This window comes from Rhinoraja longicauda, chromosome 21, assembly GCF_053455715.1.
Source record: "Rhinoraja longicauda isolate Sanriku21f chromosome 21, sRhiLon1.1, whole genome shotgun sequence".
Taxonomy (NCBI): domain Eukaryota; kingdom Metazoa; phylum Chordata; class Chondrichthyes; order Rajiformes; family Arhynchobatidae; genus Rhinoraja; species Rhinoraja longicauda.
The window spans coordinates 9,503,405-9,522,342 of NC_135973.1; the positions used below are offsets into that span (position 1 = coordinate 9,503,405).

At 41.9% G+C, this 18,938-nt stretch overlaps 1 protein-coding gene across 6 annotated transcripts in view; it reads left to right on the forward strand.

Annotated features, from left to right (window-relative positions):
* Positions 1-1,432: 1,432 nt before the first annotated feature.
* LOC144603908 (E3 ubiquitin-protein ligase MGRN1-like) overlaps positions 1,433-18,938 on the forward strand; it is a 91,069-nt gene continuing 73,563 nt past the window's right edge. For all 6 annotated transcript variants that reach the window (XM_078417716.1, XM_078417714.1, XM_078417718.1 and 3 more), the window contains exon 1: positions 1,433-1,835. In XM_078417716.1, the coding sequence (XP_078273842.1) occupies positions 1,748-1,835 (88 nt within the window). In that variant the 5' untranslated portion in view covers positions 1,433-1,747. The remainder of the gene's footprint in view (positions 1,836-18,938) is intronic.

The window sequence follows — 18,938 nt, forward strand, 5'->3', positions numbered from 1 at the left end:
CACCTGCAATTAAAAATATATGCACCGCCTACAAAAGCTTTGCAAAGTATAATGCACCTAAAATGTAGGAAGGAACTACAGATGCTAGTTTACTCCGAAGATAGACACAAAATGCTGGAGTAACTCAGCGGGACAGGCAGCATCTCTGGATAGAAGGAATGGGTGACATTTTGGATGGAGACCCTTCAAACTCCTTTAAGATGAGGGAGTGGGGGCCTGGAAAACGGAAGTCATTGAAAAGACGAAGGGCATGTGAGGTGTCTTGGACATAGGTTTTGAGGGATTGGACCAGAGGGGTAGGATGGAATCGAGGTATGTGGAAATAAATTCAGTGGGACAGGAGCAGGCAGAAACAATGGGTCTGCCAGGGCAGTTCTGTGTATGGATTTTGGGGAAAAGGTAAAACCGGGGCTGTGGAACGATAAGGTTGGAGGCTGTAGAGCAAGGGTACCCAACCTGGGGAAATTTACCCCGTAAATCTCGCCTACCATTATTGTTATTTGAACTTAAAATAATAATGTTAAAAACAGTATTTTAAAATTTCCCCTTTGTCGGTTGTTTTATTATGGTAGAAGTGTAAATTCAAATTACTGAACAAAGCAGCTTGGGAGTAAATTTACTTTCGAAAAGTTGTCAGGGGTAAAAGGGACGAAAAAGGTTGGGAACCCCTGCTGTGGAGGGCAGACAGCCAGAGGTGATAAAGTCTGAAGAAGGGTCTCCAGCATTTGGTGTCTGTCTTCAATGCACCTGATATTCCCCTCTATACAGACATCGAATCGCGGGGCTTGGGTTGGCCCGCTGTGAACCTTTCACCGTCCGGAGCGGCCTGGAACATGGCAACTTCAACAGCCTGACCGTGGGAGAAGACGGCAGGGGAAGAGAAAGGACATTCTGGCCTTCCATCACAGTGAGGAGGTGACTGGAGGAGAACTCACTGTGATGGATGTTTCTTTTTTTTGTTTTGTGTTGGTTTGCGATTGTGTGTGAAATTGCTTATTTTTAATTGCTCTTATTGTTGGACTGTGAGTGACAAAATCTCGTCCAAAAGACTTGGTTTTTTTTGGATGACAATAAAGGTTATTCTGATTCTGATTCTGAAGAAGGGTCTCGACCCGAAACGTCGCCCATTTCTTCTCTCCCGAGATGCTGCCTGACCTGCTGAGTTACTCCAGCATTTTGTGAATAAATACATTCGATTTGTACCAGCATCTGCAGTTATTTTCTTATACTGATTCTGATTCTGTACAGACAAAAGTGCATCAGCTCAGCTGTTCAGCACAGCTGGAGATGGGGTGGCGTGTTGTGGAGCGTTGGGGGGGGATGCACGCTGGGAAATGTAGTCCTAATCACGCAAAACCAGACGACCAACGGGCGGCTTCGAACACCATCTCCCACAATGCACGGCGAGGCCACCGCGACTTACGGGAGGAGAAGTTCGCGACAGTTCCACGACCGGACAAGAAGATGGGCCATTGTTGGGGTCTTTTCCCCGTCCGCTGAAGGAAATAAACGGTCGGATTTGTGCGCTTTACCGGCTGAGGCTCGTCCCCCCCACACCCTCCACACCTCACCCCGCCAGGGACGTCTCCGCCGCCGTGTGAGGAGGAGGAGGGCGGACGGCCGGCAGGCAGGCAGGCGGCTTCCATCGTCGGTCGGTCGGTGGGTCGGCCTCGGCCTCCAGCCCGCCTCGCAGCCGCCCGCTGGTGACACATTCCCCCCTCTCCCCCCCCCCCACGGCGGCAACATCATGGGCTCGGTGCTGAGCAGGAGGATCGCCGGGGTCGAGGATATCGACATCCAGGCCAACTCGGCCTACAGATACCCGCCCAAGTCTGGTAAGGAGGGGAGTATGTGTGTGTGTGTGTGTGCGGGACGGGCCCGGCTCGGTTGTCAGTCTGTGTGTAGGAAGGGAACTGTAGACCCAGGATAGACACAAAACTGCTGGGACAGGCAGCAGAAGAAGGGTCTCGACCCGAAATGTCACCCATCCCTTCTCTCCACAGATGCTGCCTGACCCGCTGAGTTACTCCCAGCATTTTGTGAATAAACACCCTTCGATTTGTACCAGCATCAGTAGTTATTTTCTTACACATTCTTTCCACAGGTGCTGCCTGACCCGCTGGGTTACTCCCAGCATTTTGTGAATAAACACCTTCGATTTGTACCAGCATCTGCAGTTATTTTCTTACACATTCTCTCCACAGATGCTGCCTGTACCGCTGAGTTAGTTTGTGAATAAACACCTTCGATTTGTACCAGCATCTGCAGTTATTTTCTTACACATTCTCTCCACAGATGCTGCCTGACCTGCTGAGTTACTCCAGCACTTTGTGAATAAATAAACACCTTCGATTTGTACCAGCATCTGCAGTGATTTTCTTACACATTCTCTCCACAGATGCTGCCTGGCCTGCTGAGTTACTCCAGCATCTTGTGAATAAACACCTTCGATTTGTACCAACATCTGCAGTTATTTTCTTACACATTCTCTCCACAGGTGCTGCCTGACTCGCTGAGTTACTCCCAGCATTTTGTGTCTATACTCGGTGACAACTCCTCTCCCTGCACTTAGTTAAAGCTAACCAGTCACAAGATGTACACGAATCTATGTGTGTGTCAATTCCCGTATGTTTTTTTTCCACACATTACCTGGTTTACATAACGATTATATGTTATACATTTGTCATTCTGCACACAGAGTACTGTTTGTTGTTGTGTTGTCATCCAACCCAAAATTGGGTTTCTGGGGGAATTCCACCACTAAGGTGTTCTTGAATCGTTCCCAACCTGTGCAACTGGCACAAGATAATGTTATGTGATTTTTATTTTGGTTACTTTTGCAATATGTTTACATTGATCCATTCAAAACAATTATTCTGCAACCTTTTTTCCGAGGTGAAATTTTATCAGTTATTCAAGCAGAACAATATTCTGTTGAATTATTGAAAGGTTGGGTTTTGAAGCAAATGACACTTTGACTGATAAGTGAATTTGTTGTCAATGTAAGTAGCAATTTTGTCAAGAGGACCAATTCTCAGATATTCCATTTTGACAAGTGGAAATCTAAAGACTGCTGGAAGTCAGAAATTATTTCCTTTGTGCAACTGATTACCCTGTGATTAAACAGATGTTAAATAGGGCTTTTTGTTAGCATTTCTAAACAGAAACTATGTTTAAATTTAAAGCACATGCATTTTTGTATCATAAGATAACTGCAGATGCTGGTACAAATCGAAGGTTTTTATTCACAAAATGCTGGAGTAACTCAGCAGGTCAGGCAGCATCTCTGAGAAAAAGAATGGGTGACGTTTCGGGTCGAGACCCTTCTTCAGACCCTTCTTCAGCATTTTTGTATCGTTTGTGTAAATCACTGTCGTAATATCTTGGTATAAGATAATAAGTCTGAGGAAGGGTCTGAAGAAGACAGAGCAAGTAAGTGATAGGTGAATAGAGGTAAGGAGGGGTTGAATGGCAAATAACTGTCAGGAGAAGATGAGGAGATGGCGACAGAGGCTACAAGGTGGTCAGTGGAGAACGAGAGGCTGGAATCAGATAGGAAAGGACGGCGGAAAAATGGACTGAATTAGGGGTGGAGGCAAATGGAAACTCAGAGGGATGAGCACTGAGGGGGGGAAGGAATTTCAGTGGGATTAGAGTGTGGATGATGGGCAGATGGAATAGGAGCTGGAGGGGGAAAAAAGCCTGATAAGGGGATGGAGAGTGCACTGGGAAGAAGGGTGAGGGAAACAGAGTAGATAAGAGACGAGAGAAAGAGACCTGGGGGAAGTAGGCTACCTAGAAATGAGAATTCAATGTTTACACTGTTGGGCTGAACATTGGACAAACAGGTCGGTTTTGGGATAGAAAGGGGAAATTGGTTGGCACTCGGATGCGCTGTTCAGATGGCCACTGTGGACAAAGCAGCCGCCTATTCTGTATTTGGTCTTGTCGATGTAGAGGAAACCAAATCAGGAACACTGAATGCAATAACATAATAGTAGTTCGGAAAATATGTAAACCGAGGTCTGGAGTGTCATTTCAAACAAAAGTAAAATACTCTTAACATTTTTCAAACAATGCCCAGAAGTTATCTAATTTGATGGTTCTTGCTGTATGCAAAATTTTATTGGCTCCAGAAACAGCATCCACACTGAAGAACTACTTCAATATATTCAAAGTGCTTTGGGGCAACCTGATCTGAATGAGGACAAATAAGTGGAAGAGTATCTCTGTGAGCAAATGAATAGAAGAATCCATTTTGCCATGAAAGTTGGGCGCTCTCTACAGAAAAATTGATGCTAATGAAATTTGGGAGATTTCATATCGTTATTGAATTACTTGGCTGTCATGGGATTTGTAAACCATTCTAAGTGTCACACTTAAGTTTCAATATATAGTGCTCTTCAATCTGATTTGCTTTGACTGCAATACAATCTGTAAAGAAAACAACTAGAATGCAAGTAAGGGTTTATTGACGAACGAGTTGCACTTGAGTAGTTTAAGTTTCAAGATCCAGAGCAGAAACAAGCCCTTCGGCCCACCGAGTCCTCACCGACCAGCGATCCCCACACACTAACACTATCCTACAAGTTACGGACAATTTACAGTTATACCAAGCCAATTAACCTACAAACCCGTATGTCTTTGGAATGTGGGAGGAAAACGGTGATCCCGGTGAAAATCCACGCAGGTCATGGGGAGAACATACAAACTACGTACAGAAAACAACAACCAAGTACCAGCAATCAGTCAGCAGCCATGTACAGAACAAGTCATTTGGAAAGGAACCAGTGAAGCTACCATTTCATTTGATCCTAACTTGAGGATGTACCCCAAAATGAGAAAAAAAAAATTGTGTTTAAAATCTAGATAATTTTGTTTCTGTTACATCACGATTCTATACCACACAGTGGACAAGTAATTTTCTCAGTTATTTTCCATTTTTGTGACTTTTTATTAAAAAGCATTTAAAATACTATCTTAATGGAAAGGCACTGACTTCAATCCTACTGTCTGCATGTGCAATTGTGTCTCCTGACCAATTGGGACCTGGATATATTTTAAGTTCAGTTTAGTTCAGAAATACAGCATGGAAACAGGTCCTTCAGCTCACCGAGTCCATGCTGACGATCAATCACCCATTGACACTGGTTCTACGTTCTCCCACTTTCTCATCCATTCCCTACACATTAGGGGCAATTTACAGAGGCCAATTAACCTACAAACCTGCACGTCTTTGGGATGTGGGAGGTACATGGTGCTGCTGGAGGAAACCCTTTTGGTCACAGGGAGAATGTGCAAACTCTGCACAGATAGCACCTGAGGTCAGAATAGAACCTGGGTCTCTGGTGCTGTGAGGCCGCAGCTCTACCAGCTTTCATTTGCTTCATGTTTTTTCTCCCAGTGCAGTTAGATTGTGAGTGCCTTTCAGGAGAAGATTCTCATTAATGATTCCATTCCACCTGAAAGTTTTAATTTTTAAAAATTTTAAATGTATTTTATTTTGATGTTTCTACTTTCTTTGCCAATCTGCCCATCAAGTCTACTCCGCCATTCAATCATCGCTGATCGATCTCTCCCTCCTAACCCCATTCTCCTGCCTTCTCCCCATAACCTCTGACACCTGTACTAATCAAGAATCTTATCAATCTGCCATAAAAATATCCACTGACGGCCTCCACAGCCTTCTGTGGCAAAGAATTCCCCAAAGGTAAGCGGACAGGTGTTACATCTCTTGAAGTTTTATGCCATCAATAGGAAAATGGGTGCTGGTAAAGATGAAAGTGAAATGAAGGTTCCTTCAAAATTTGGATAATGCTGGTCTTATTTGGAGGTGTGGCACTGGTGGTGATCAGAGAATATCGAGAATGATGTGGAAGATGAAATAAGGATAACACTATATTCTGGACGATAGGATGCAAGTTAGGTGTGGAATGCAGTAGACTTGCTTTGTCTACCAAGATGCCATGTAGTCGAGAAAAGAAAATGTCATCTGAGAGAGACAGTCGTATAGAAGGTTTTATCAGAACAGATATGAAGGAGCTAGGCAAACGGAGGAAATGAATGGGCTCATTATGAGAAGCAGGTGGGAAGTATAGCCCAAATGGTTATGGGACTATTTGGGAAGTATAGCCCAAATAGTTATATGACTATTGGTTGCTAAGAGAAGCTGAACTCCAGCAGCGATTTTGATTACACCTCCTCCCACTCATTTTTCTGTAAGGACTCAATTTCTCTAGTCTAGACCATTAATATTTATTAGAATGATTCCTGGGATGAAAGCTTTGGCAATGATGTTATAGTTGGAACAAAGAATGTTATGAGAAAATTTGATTAAAACATTGATGTGTGAGGTGAGTGGAAAGAAAATCAGTTGGGTCTTTCAAAGTGACTTGAGGAAAATATTTTATTGGCCTTTACAGGAAAGAATGGGAGAATAGAACATAGAACAGCAAAGCACAGGATCAGGCCTCTCAGTACACAACTCCCATGCCGAACATGATGCCAAGATGAATCTAATCTCTGCCCTCATGTGATCTATGTCCCTCCATTCCCGTGTATATTCATGTCTCTATCCCTAAAAGTTTCATAAATTCCACTATCATAGCTGCTTCCACCGCCACCCCTGGCAATGGATGCACTCGCACTCCATTAAAACAAAAAACTTGCCCTGCACATCTACAATAAACTTTGCCCCTCGCACCTTAAAACTACGCCTTGTAGTCTTTGACATTTCTACACTGGGGAAAAAATGACTGCCTACCCTATCTATGCCATTTACTATTTCATATATAAGGTAATTTATCAGGTCATTTCTCAGTCTCTGACAGTCCAGAGAAAACAACCCAAGTTTGATATAAATGAAAACTGAATTAAGTGATGTGATCGATCGGATTGCCTTGATCTGGAGTAACATTTCTGAAGCTCTCGCACATTTGTACACATCTTTATGTGGCTTGATGCCAAACTTTGTTTAATAATCTTCCCGTTAAGTGCCTTTGGAGAATTTTATTACCTTAAAAGTGCTATCTAAATCCAGATTATTGTGGTAGTAGTGAAATGCCAGATATAATCTATGCCCCCAGCACCAAGAATAAGTACAGGAACTAACCTATGTTTTGTTCTTTTAAGATATTTGTTAAACCCTACCTTTGACTATGTGTTTGATCACCTGTACTTGAATCTCCTTTACTATATCAAAGTTTCTTAGATCATGGTCCAGTTTAATGTCAGTTTGTAAGTGAAAGTTGTTAAGTTTAAAATCCTGTATTCTGAAATAATTCAAATCTTGTCCAGTTGCTTTCTTTTAATTTCCCTTACGGGTGCTAAGCATGGATGGAAAGGCAAGGATTTATTGCCTGTTCTTAATTTCCTCGCAGATAATGATGCACCACTGCTTTGAATTGCTGCAATCCTTCTAGAGAAAGTACTTACACAGTGAATCGGCGTTCCACGATTTTGGCACAGCTATAAATGAAGGATCTGTCACATATTTCTGACCTTGGAAGGGACATGTTGGTACGGAGTTCCCCAAGCGCTTTCTGACCATATTTTTCTTGGTGGGAGGGATAAGTGACTGAGAAGTGACATTGGAGTAGCCTAGTTCAGTTGCAATAGTGTATTTTTGGATGGTACACAAGGTAACCACTGATGCCTGCCTGTAGTATAGGGAATGAAGGTTTAGATAATGGATGAGGTACTGGACATACAAGCTGCAGAAAATAAATAATATCTGCATTGCCTACTAAATATTTATGTATAATTACTTGACATTCGCCCCTGCTGCTGAGGTTCAGAATACTTACTGTTTCCATAGTCTATCACCATTTAATAGCTTTGTAATATTTAGCTTGTGTCAGAAAGAATAAAAAATTGTGGATTATCTGTTGTGACCTTTAATGCTGCCAGATAGATGCATGCATTTCTGTAATCATTTTACAGTTGTTTTAATTATATGGTTATTATTTTAACTGGATATTCTTCATTTTTCAACATAATCACTTTATTGTACCTTAGTTTTTATAAAGTGTGTCAGACTGAAGTTCGCTTTGTATCACACCTGGTGAAAAATGGATAGAATGTCCCCATCTCCATTGGCAGGTTACAAAGAATAATAGATTTTGAATGAGAATGCATTCAAATTTAACAGGTTGTTCTGTGCTGAGATAATAGTTTACCTTCCACCAATGCCCCACCATCCCTGCCATTAATGAACATTGTTATTTGGAGAGAGTACATTGGGTATTGAAATGTATATTTTTTCTGGCAAATCGTTGAACATAAAATATGAGTACTGGAACTTTAAATACAACAACAAATATGAAAGACTGAGTACCTCATTAGAATGTGAGATTTTTCAAATTCAAGATTTGCCCACCTAATCAGTGCTTTGTGACTTCTACTTCTATGTTAAACTATCAAGGGTGGGTTGAACGTGGCCTGATTCTGTTGTTGTCTTCCTGAAGTGTGCTTTCTTGCAAGTGCCACTGAATAGTGACAGAACTGTAATGCATTTCTCATTGCATCTCCAAATCAATTTGTGCTTAAAACCAGCCTAAGGTATTCACAAAAAGCTGGAGTAACTCGACGGGTCAGGCAGCATCTCTGGAGAAAAGGAATAGGTGACGTTTCGGGTCAAGACCCTTCTTCAGACTGAGAGTCAGGGGAGAGGGAAACGAGAGATATGAAAACTTACAAAGAAACAAATGAATGAGAGGTATGCAATAAGGAACAATTAAAACCTGCAACAATGATCAAGGAAAGGTGGAGCCCACAAGGTTCATTGTTGGCTGTGGAGCAGGTGATAACGAGTAATATCAACAGTGAAGCTTAGCGGAATGACGGTGAAACTAGTACGATGACAAGGGTGGGGAGGGATGGATGCAGAGGGTCTGCAAGGGTTCTGTGAAGTTAGAGTAATCAATATTCATGCCGCTGTGGATGTGAAAGACAATTTTATTTGGCTTTTGCTGGGCTGAGTGGTGGGGCTGATCCATAATTGTAAATAGCTGCAAAATAATTGTGGGCATATACAAATACAAAAACACAGAATGCATTTCCATGAATGTTAAATAAACATGAAACCTTATGAAGGGCTAACAAGATTTGAACTCATCAAATGCGTGAGGGAATTGAAGTGTTGGAAAAGGATTATTTGATTATTTATTGAATACTGCATAGTGCGTGGAATGGTTGGCTGTGGTAAGGGGCCAGGAGATGCCTATACGATTTTTGAGCTGTAATAAAAGATGCATAGCTGATAGGAAAGTGTAAGAAAATAACTGCAGATGCTGGTACAAATCGAAGGTATTTATTCACAAAATGCTGGAGTAACTCAGCAGGTCAGGCAGCATCTCAGGAGAGAAGGAATGGGTGACGTTTCGGGTCGAGACCCTTCTTCAGACTGATGTCAGGGGGGGGCGGGACAAAGGAAGGATGTAGGTGGAGACAGGAAGACAGAGGGAGAACTGGGAAGGGTGAGGGGAAAGATACATCAGAATAAAATTCTGGTACCATTTAACCAAAAATATTATGTCTGTTATAAATAATAGTGCTGTCACTCAGATATTAACCCACATGGCATAAAATTCTTACGGCCGATTCCTCGAGGTTATTCTGTGCTTTGGTTCCGTTGTATGTGTTTGTCACACATTGGAAATTAAATATGAATTTATTTATTCCTCAAATAGTTTATCTGGTAATAATAGTGATTTAGCAGTTAATGATCTGGACTGAAGCAAAGCAAGGCTTGCAGATGGGCGGACACTGGTAACCCTATCATCAGTCACAAAATACTTTGCCCAGTATGTTGCGTATGTAATCATTGGGCTTTCAGCTGAGTTTATGATAACTTGTCCTGAATTCACACACAATGCCTCCATTATTGTTCCTTAATATGGACTCCAACTGTGGTATTTATGCAGGTTTTAAAAACTGACTTTTTGATTTAAATTGAGCTACTTTTGGGATAAGCTCATTGTCATTTTGGAGTGCTATCGACACGTTTTTCTTTCCAGATGCTTTTAAATGTTAATAAACAGAAGGACTGGTATAATGAGTGGTTGAAATCTTTCCAATGACAAATTGCGAATTAATGGAGGACAAAGTTTAATTATTACCTTGGGATTTTTCATTAACACGCGACAACAATAATTATTGAAGGATACCAAACTGGTATCCTCTGGCGTTAACTAGTGTAGAGAAAAAGGGGAGGTGCTAGTCATATTTGTGAACCTTACTTTGTGGTTTGTCCTATTTTTCTAAAACAAATTTCTTAACATTCACTGGGTTTAAGTTGATGTAAACTTGAACAAATCGGGTGAGGAAATTGAATGGAGAAACATGCTGGAGGTAACAATTTTCTTTCTTGCCAGAGTTGGCTTCTACAGAACCTCAGAGACTTAAGATGGTTTGTCAGCCCAGTTTCCGCTAGGGTTTTCCTTTTGTAGCTTAAAATTCGTAATTTGGATTTTAAAAATTTCTCCCTCTTCCTGAAGCAAGTATATTTTTCAGTTTAGTGATATTTGCATCCCATTACATCTGACTTTTAAAAACAGATATTTTTTCTGTTAGGTCCTTGTTAGCAGGAAGAGAAACTTGGGTTACATTTGATGACTTTTTAAAAGTGGAATTACATTTTGATTTAGTAATGTGCATAATTATAAACTACGTTTCACTGTGGATTATTAGTTGCCATCTTACATAACCATGAGGTGCATAAGCAAGATCCGGTTCGTTTTCTACAGTGAGGTGGTGGTCAGAGTCAGGGAATTCATCATAATGCATAATGCCTATTGATGTTAATCTGCTGGCCAATCATTTATTATATGATTTGTCTACAGTTGAAGGGAGAGAGGGAAGGTAATTTGAAAAAACGTCAAACAACTTTGCTTAAAGAGTCACACAACAGGGAAGTGAATATGAAATTCTGATGGAATTTATTAAACAGATTATTATTTCCTGGCAACTTAAAAAACTTGCAGTAGCTTGTTCATTGAATTGGACGTGCCAAAATACCATTTGGCCGAGCTTTATGCAAAATCAATGAGGCCTCATTAAAAACCTATTCAGCATGAAACATTATAAACAGTCAAATAGGTGTTTAAACAATTTAAATGCTGAAGATTTGTTTAAGAATAGTGCACGATAGCAGTGCTGTAGAATAATAATTAAGACCCTACCCAATTTGCTTAAAAAAATCATGGGCTGTGCTGTGATTCAAGGCAGATAAAATTATAGATCAGTAAAATTGGCTTTTTATTCATTATTATGGTATATGCAAAAGACAGTTTGAAAACAAAACGGTAGATATGAATAGTTTAAAGTCTAGGTAGTTATTGTAAGCAAATGCTCTTGAAAAGATTGAACATATCCAAAACCTTGCAGTCTACATCCTAACCTGACGCAAGTCTTGTTTGGCTACTATCACTGCTCAGTGACTGACATGGACCTCTGTTCTGACAATCCATTGTTTTAAAATTCTCATTTGTTTCCTAATTCTCTTTTCCTCCTCATTCTTCTCACACCACACATTGGGAATAACAAATGCAGTAGACACGGTTAAAGGAGGTGCATGTGAATCTCTCTCACCTGGAAAGACTGCTGGGGTCCCTGGATGGATGTGAAGGGGGGACATCTCTAGCGCTTGCAGGGAAAATACCCGAGGTGGGGGGGTGGTTTGGATTGGGATGAGTGAACCAACGATTTGTGGAGGGAACAGTCTCTGTGGAAGGTGGAAAAGCATGGGCATACAACGATGTGACTGATGGTGGGATCACGTTGAAGGTGGTGGAAATGTCGGAGAATGATGTGTTAGATGCAGTGGGTGGCAGTGCTAAAGGTAAAGACAATGAAGGCAACTCCATCTTTGTTCCATCAGGATGGGGGGGGGGGGTCACATTGGGAATGTGGGTAAGGGATCTGTATATGAAAGCAGGGGGAAAAAAGAGGATGTTTACTAAAAGAGGATGTCTCAGATGTCCTGGAATGGAAAGCCTCATCTTGGGATCAGATGCCGCAGAGACGGAGAAATTGAGAGCAAGGGTTAGTGTCTTTGCAAGAGGCAGGGTGGGAGAAGGTATAGTCCAGATAACAATGGAAGTCGGTGGATTTGTAGTAGATATCAGTTGATAGTCTGTGATGGAGATAGAAAGGTGAGAGAGATGTCAAAGATGGCCCAAGTGAATTTGAGGGCAGGGTGAAGTTAGTGGTGAAGTTAATGAAATCAATGAGTTCTGCATGAGTGCAGGAGGCAGCCCCAATGTAGTGGAGAAGAGTTGGGGGATGGCGCCCGTATACAAGGACTGTTTGATGTAACCAACAAAAAGGCAGGCATATGTACCCATGGCGGCACCTTTAACTTGAAGAAAGTGAGAAGTGTCAAAAGAGAAGTTGTTGAGGTTAAAGATGAGTTCTGTCAGGCGGAGGAGAATGTTAGTAGAGGGGAGACACAAAATGCTGGAGTAACTCAGTGGGACAGGCAGCAGAAGGAATGGGTGATGTTTTGGGTCGAGACCCTTCTTCAGACTGATTTGGTCTCTGTTCAAGGAAGAACTGGAGGGCCTTGAGACTTTCCTGTTGGGTAGTTTATCCACCAACTACCTCTAATGCACACACATGCACGCTTGCAAAGTGATCTTCTTTAACTTAAATGTTAATGCCTGGTGCTGCCACGCCTGAATGATGTGCTGAATAAATCAGCATTGAATAGCGGTGCTGGCTCGAAGGGCTGAATGGCCTACTCCTGCACCTATTGTCTATTGTAAAGTAAGAGGTGTCAAAAGAGACGTTGAGGTTAAAGATGAGTTCTGCCAGGCGGAGGAGAATGTTAGTAGAGGGGAGACACAAAATGCTGGTGTAACTCAGCAGGACAGGCAGCATTTAGACAATAGACAATAGACAATAGGTGCAGGACTAGGCCATTCAGCCCTTCGAGCCAGCACCGCCATTCAATGCGATCATGGCTGATCACTCTCAATCAGTACCCCGTTCCTGCCTTCTCCCCATACCCCCTCACTCCGCTATCCCCAAGAGCTCTATCCAGCTCTCTCTTGAAAGCATCCAACGAACTGGCCTCCACTGCCTTCTGAGGCAGAGAATTCCACACCTTCACCACTCTCTGACTGAAAAAGTTCTTCCTCATCTCCGTTCTAAATGGCCTACCCCTTATTCTTAAACTGTGGCCCCTTGTTCTGGACTCCCCCAACATCGGGAACATGTTTCCTGCCTCTAATGTGTCCAATCCTCTAATTATCTTATATGTTTCAATAAGATCCCCCCTCATCCTTCTAAATTCCAGGGTATACAAGCCTAATTGCTCCAGCCTTTCAACATACGACAGTCCCGCCATTCCGGATAGAAGGCATGTTGCTGCATATCAAAAGTATTTGGGATCTTATTTAATATGATATTCCACATGAAAAATTCTTACAATTCACAAAATGTTTTCAAGTAATTGAGATAGAATGAACATGCTTTCTTTCAGTGGTGGTATTTATTCTTGAGTAGAGTTTGGCTGAATATTGCAACACAACTTTGCTTAAAGAGTCACACAACAGGGGAGTGAACATGAAATTCTGATAGTGCTTATTAAAGAGATTATTATTTCCTGACAATTTAAACAACTTGCAGTAGCTTGTTCATTGAATTGGACGTGCCAAAATACCATTTGGCAGAGCTTTATGCAAAATCAATGAGGCACCATTAATAAACATTTGTATTCAGCATGAAACATTATAAACAGTCAAATAGGTGTTTAAACTATTTTAATGCTGAAGATTTGTTTAAGAATAGTGCACAATATCAGTGCTGTAGAATAATAATTAAGACCCTACCCAACTTGCTTCAAAAGATCATGGCTGTGCTATGATTCAAGGCAGATAAAATTATAGATCAGTAAAATTGACTTTTTATTCATCATGGTATATGCAAAAGTCAGTTGGCATATCATTGAGGAAGATAGATACAAAGTGCTGGAGTAACTCTGCAAGTCAGGCAGCATATCTGGAGATAAAGGACAGGTCACATTTCGGGTTGGGTCCCTTCTTCAGAATGGAGTCTGAACCCTTTTCAAGGACCCCTCTTGCGTTTTAAGGGTCCTGACCTGAAGCATCACCCATCCTTTTTCTCCAAAGATGCAACCTGACCCGCTGAGTCACTCCAGCACGGTGTCTTATCTGTGGAATAAACCAGCTTCTGCAGTTTCTTGTTTCTACCTATAGTTGAGGAAGATAGTTGAGGGTGGCACGGTGGCGCAGAGGTAGAGTTGCTGCCGTACAGCGTGTGCAGCACCGGAGACCTGGGTTCGATCCCGACAATGGGTGCTGTCTGTACAGTGTTTACGTTCTCCCCGTGACCGCGTGGGTTTTCTCCGAGATCTTCGGTTTTCTCCCACACTCCAAAAACGTACAGGCTTGTAGGTTAATCAGCCTGGTATGTGCAAAATTGTTCCTAGTGTGTGTAGGATAGTGATAATGTGCGGGGATCGCTGGCCAGTGCTGACTCGGTGGCCCCATGGTCCTATTTCCACGCTCTATCTCTAAACTAAAAGACAGCTTAATTTTTTATATTCTTTTTATACTCTTATAACAGCTTTTTATACTCTTTGGAAACACTTTATCGCTGTTAACAGTGGTGTTGTAAATCTTGATCACCAGCTGTTGCCTCAATCATCAATCATACATTTTTCAGTGAGAATTAGATTTGAATAGAGCACACTTATCACTGCTGGTTGTGACAAGAGAGGATTTGACAATGTGGGCGGTTGCTTCATTTCCATTCACACTTGGGCTGAAGGTATTTGGCTTATTTTAGTCCTAGGATCAGGTTCAACCAGTCTGACAACTTCCCCCACTGCAGGGGTGAACTGACTCCACAAAATATCTGCGGCATCATATCCACTATTAATGCCTAGGGATTACTAACACTAACCTGTAAGAAAATAACTGCAGATGCTGGTACAAATCGAAGGTATTTATTCACAAAAAGCTGGAGTAACTCAGCAGGCCAGGCAGCATCTCGGGAGATGCAGCAGGTCGGGCAGCATCTCAGACTAATTAACACTAGCCGGGTGTGCTCATTCTTGCTACCCCATCATTTCTTACCAAATAACCATGCGCTTCATGCGAACAGGAATCTCATTGCACTTTGGTGTGTATTTAGAACAATAATCTAGTCTCATCTAATTTATTCCAACCTGATCCCCATCGAATAATGGTGCTTTTTGCAAACTAGGAACTGTATTGAGATTTACCTCACCACCATCTCCCTCCTGTTTGACTGGCTTTGACAGAAGATTTTCCTTCATTGAAGACACCAATTTAAAAAAAAAAATAACTCTGACTTTGAGACATTTAGATTCTTTTAAAAAGAACACTTCATAATAACTGTTTATTCACAAAATCAGCATCTCAGGAGAGGAGGAATGGGTGACGTTTCACCCATTCCTTCTCTCCTGAGATGCTGCCTGACCTGCTGAGTTACTCCAGCATTTTGTGAATAAATACCTTTGATTTGTACCAGCATCTGCAGTTATTTTCTTACACTTCGTAATAACTATAATGATTAAACTAAGATAATAATAATAATAATAAACATTTATTTTTTATAGCGCTTTTCCAAATGCTCAAAGACGCTTTACAAAAACAGTCAAGACATAAAAACAAACAGACAAACTATCCTGACGGAGAAGCGGCGAACAAATAGCGCCAGCATCCTCTCACGTCAGGGTCCGGCAGTAGACAATAATGAACACAAGACACACAATTACAATTTTTAACACAAACAGCCATCACAGTGATTGCTCCAGGCACACCCTCACTGTGATGGAAGGCAAAGAAAAGTCTTATCTCCTCCTCATTCCTCTCCCGTGGTGCCACGAGGCGATCGAGGCTCCCGACTTTTGAAGCCCCCACCGGGCGATGGAAAGTCCCAGGGCCGAGCCGAGCAGGCCGATGAAGGTCCTGAGCCCCCACCAGGCGATAGAAAGTGCCGCGGCCAGGCCACGCAGGGCGATGAGGGGCCTGCGAGCGGGTCAATCAAACCTCGCGCTTCGGGGTGGTCGAAGCTGCTACGGCTGGAGCTCCCGAAAGCCAGTCGCCAGCCAGGGACCTGCGAGCTCCCGATGTTGCGGTCTGCAGGGCCCACGGCCGAAGCCTCCGAGACGGTAAGTCCAGGCCCTGCGACCGGAGAGTCTTCAAGGTCGATCCCAGCTGGAGGCCGCCGACTCCACGGTGTTAGGCCGTAGCACGAACGGAGACACAACATGGTAAAGGTCGCATCTCCGTTGAGGAGATTGGAAAAAAAGGTTTCCACCACCCCCCACATATACAGAGTTAAAAATAAATCAAAAGAAACATTTAAACGATAACAAAGATAAAAACAAAAAAAAGACAGAGAGACTGCTGGTGAGCCGCAGCTGCAGAACGCAGCCACGCCCCTTCAATAATTAAAAAAGAATGATATACTTTGCCTTGATTCTGCAAGTCCAGACACCCCTATTGGAAGTGATGGGTCTTGGATCCTACTCCAGGTTTGACCTGGCAATGGATCGGAATGAGAGTTTTCTTGGCATAATGTGATACCTTTTGTGACTCAGTAAGTGTTGGACTTTCACATTTGGCTGTGCATGTGCCAGAGTCCTAGAATATCAGAAGCTGCTCCCTGCAAGTTTTAAACTATCTTGATCGGAGACGCTCTGCCGGGTCCCTTATGATCTTTGAATACCTTTGAGAACCCACGCCGATGGTCAGAATTGCATTTTCTGTTGACTCTTGACACTGACTTATTTCTTAAATTATTGTATGCGAAGCTCAGCTGAAAGAAAAGTCCATTGCACTAATCTGGCCATGGTCTCCTGCTCTATTCATGTGCCATGGGATAACTATATAATTGATCCATGGATTGGTTAAATTAATATCAATGATTTGGATGACAATGTATCAGGCATGATTTGTAAATTTGCAGGTGACACTAAAGTGGGTGCTACTGCAGATAGTGAATTTGGTTATCAAAAATTGCAGCGGTTCTTGATCGGTTGGGCAGATGGGCTGAGGAAAGGTTAATGCATATTGGGAATAAAGGGTGTTGCATATTGGGAATATTATAGAGCAGAAGGATTTTGGAGTGCAGTTACATGGTTCCTTGTAAGTGGTGTCACAAGTAGATAGGGTGGTCAAGATGGCTTTCAGCACATTGGCCATCAATCAGAGTATTGAGTGTAGAAGTCGTGAGGTCATGTTACAGTTGTACAAGACATTGGTGAGGACACAGTTAGAATATTGTGTTCAGTTTTGGTCACCTTGTTATAGTGAAGATGATGTTAAACTAGAAAGGGTGCAGAAAAAAGTTACGAGGATGTTGCCAGGACTCGAGGGTCTGAGTTTTAGCAAGAGGTTAAGCAGGCTAGGACTTTATTCCTCAGAGCGCAGGAGGATGAGGGGTGAACTTATAGAGGGATACAAGATCATGAGAGTAATAGATAGGGAAAATGCACAGTGTCTTTAACCCAGGAGTACGGAGAATTGAGAACCAGGGCACACAGGTTTAAGGTGAGGGGGGGGAAATATTTAATAGGAACCCAAGGGGTAACTTTTTTGCACAAAGGGTGGTAGGTGTATGGAACGAACTGCCGGGGGAGGTAGTTGAGGCAGGTACTATCATGGCGTTTTAAGAAACATTTAGACAGATACATTGATAGAATTGGCTTGGAGAGAAATATGGACCAAACACAGGCAAGTGGGACTAGTGTAGATGGGACATGTTGGTCGGTGTGGATATGTTGGGCCGAAGGGCCTGTTTTCACGTTGTATGACTCCATGAGAAATATTGGAATTTATTTTCCGTTGACCTTCATTTTTATCCAAAGCACATATTTCTAATACTTTAGAATGAAAATATACCCTTTTCACTCTCCGATTAAATATATGCTTCTTTCCCGATCTGTTGTGGATTTGTAAGAAATATGCGTTGTTTTAGTAATTCTGGGGTTTGCTGCAGCCTATGATAGAGCTAATGTGCTGGTTCTAGTTATAAATTTCTTGCAATTTGTTAACTATATTTACTTCCTCATGATTAAAATTTGATGATTTTTTCCCCCACCTACTGCATGCCTTACCCAATCTCCCATCTCTGCATGCAGGTAGGAATCAGGGATCACTGATCCCGATCATGGCTAATGGCTCTATTGAGAACGCTTATCAGATTTGCATTGCGCTGACAGTGGACACTGTATGTAAACTGTCAGTATGTCATGGATATTCATGAGAGCCAGCATTTCTCATTACCGCAATGAATGGAAAATATTAGTTGCTGTCATTTTAGGTGAAGGGTTTTAGCACCACCTGGCAGCTGTTGTTTTCTGTTGGCAGATGTTTTCAGATCTCTGCAGGAATGTGTAAGATGTTCACAATCAGTACCCTAAACAATGTTTTTTTCAAGAACGTTAAATTTGTGATTTAAATAATAATTGAATAATTATTTTATTTTGGGGTAGTTCACTCCTCATCACTCTCATCCCAACCAATCAAGTGCAGTTTGGGACTGAACTGAAACAAATGCAATGTAAATCATTATTTTTTTAAATCTCTAGTTATTGTACTTTGATTCAGTTATTGATACAAGTTGATTTTACAGGCAGGTTTTTATTAACTATCTCATTTATTGGTCAGAGGCTGATGTATATAATGTATAGACCTTCACTGTTGAAATTCATAGCAGTATTGGTGAACAAAATAATCAAAGCTTCCTGTTCATAGCATTTATCATTCGTTCCTGATCTGCCTATTACATATATTTCATCCCATCAATTATTCTTTCCTCATATCAGAGCTCAACAATACTATCCTATGGCCTATTTGATTAAAATGTTCTTTCTAACCTTCAATACTATTTCTGAAATTAATCAGCTCCTTTTGTACATATTATATTTGCAGATAGCTAGT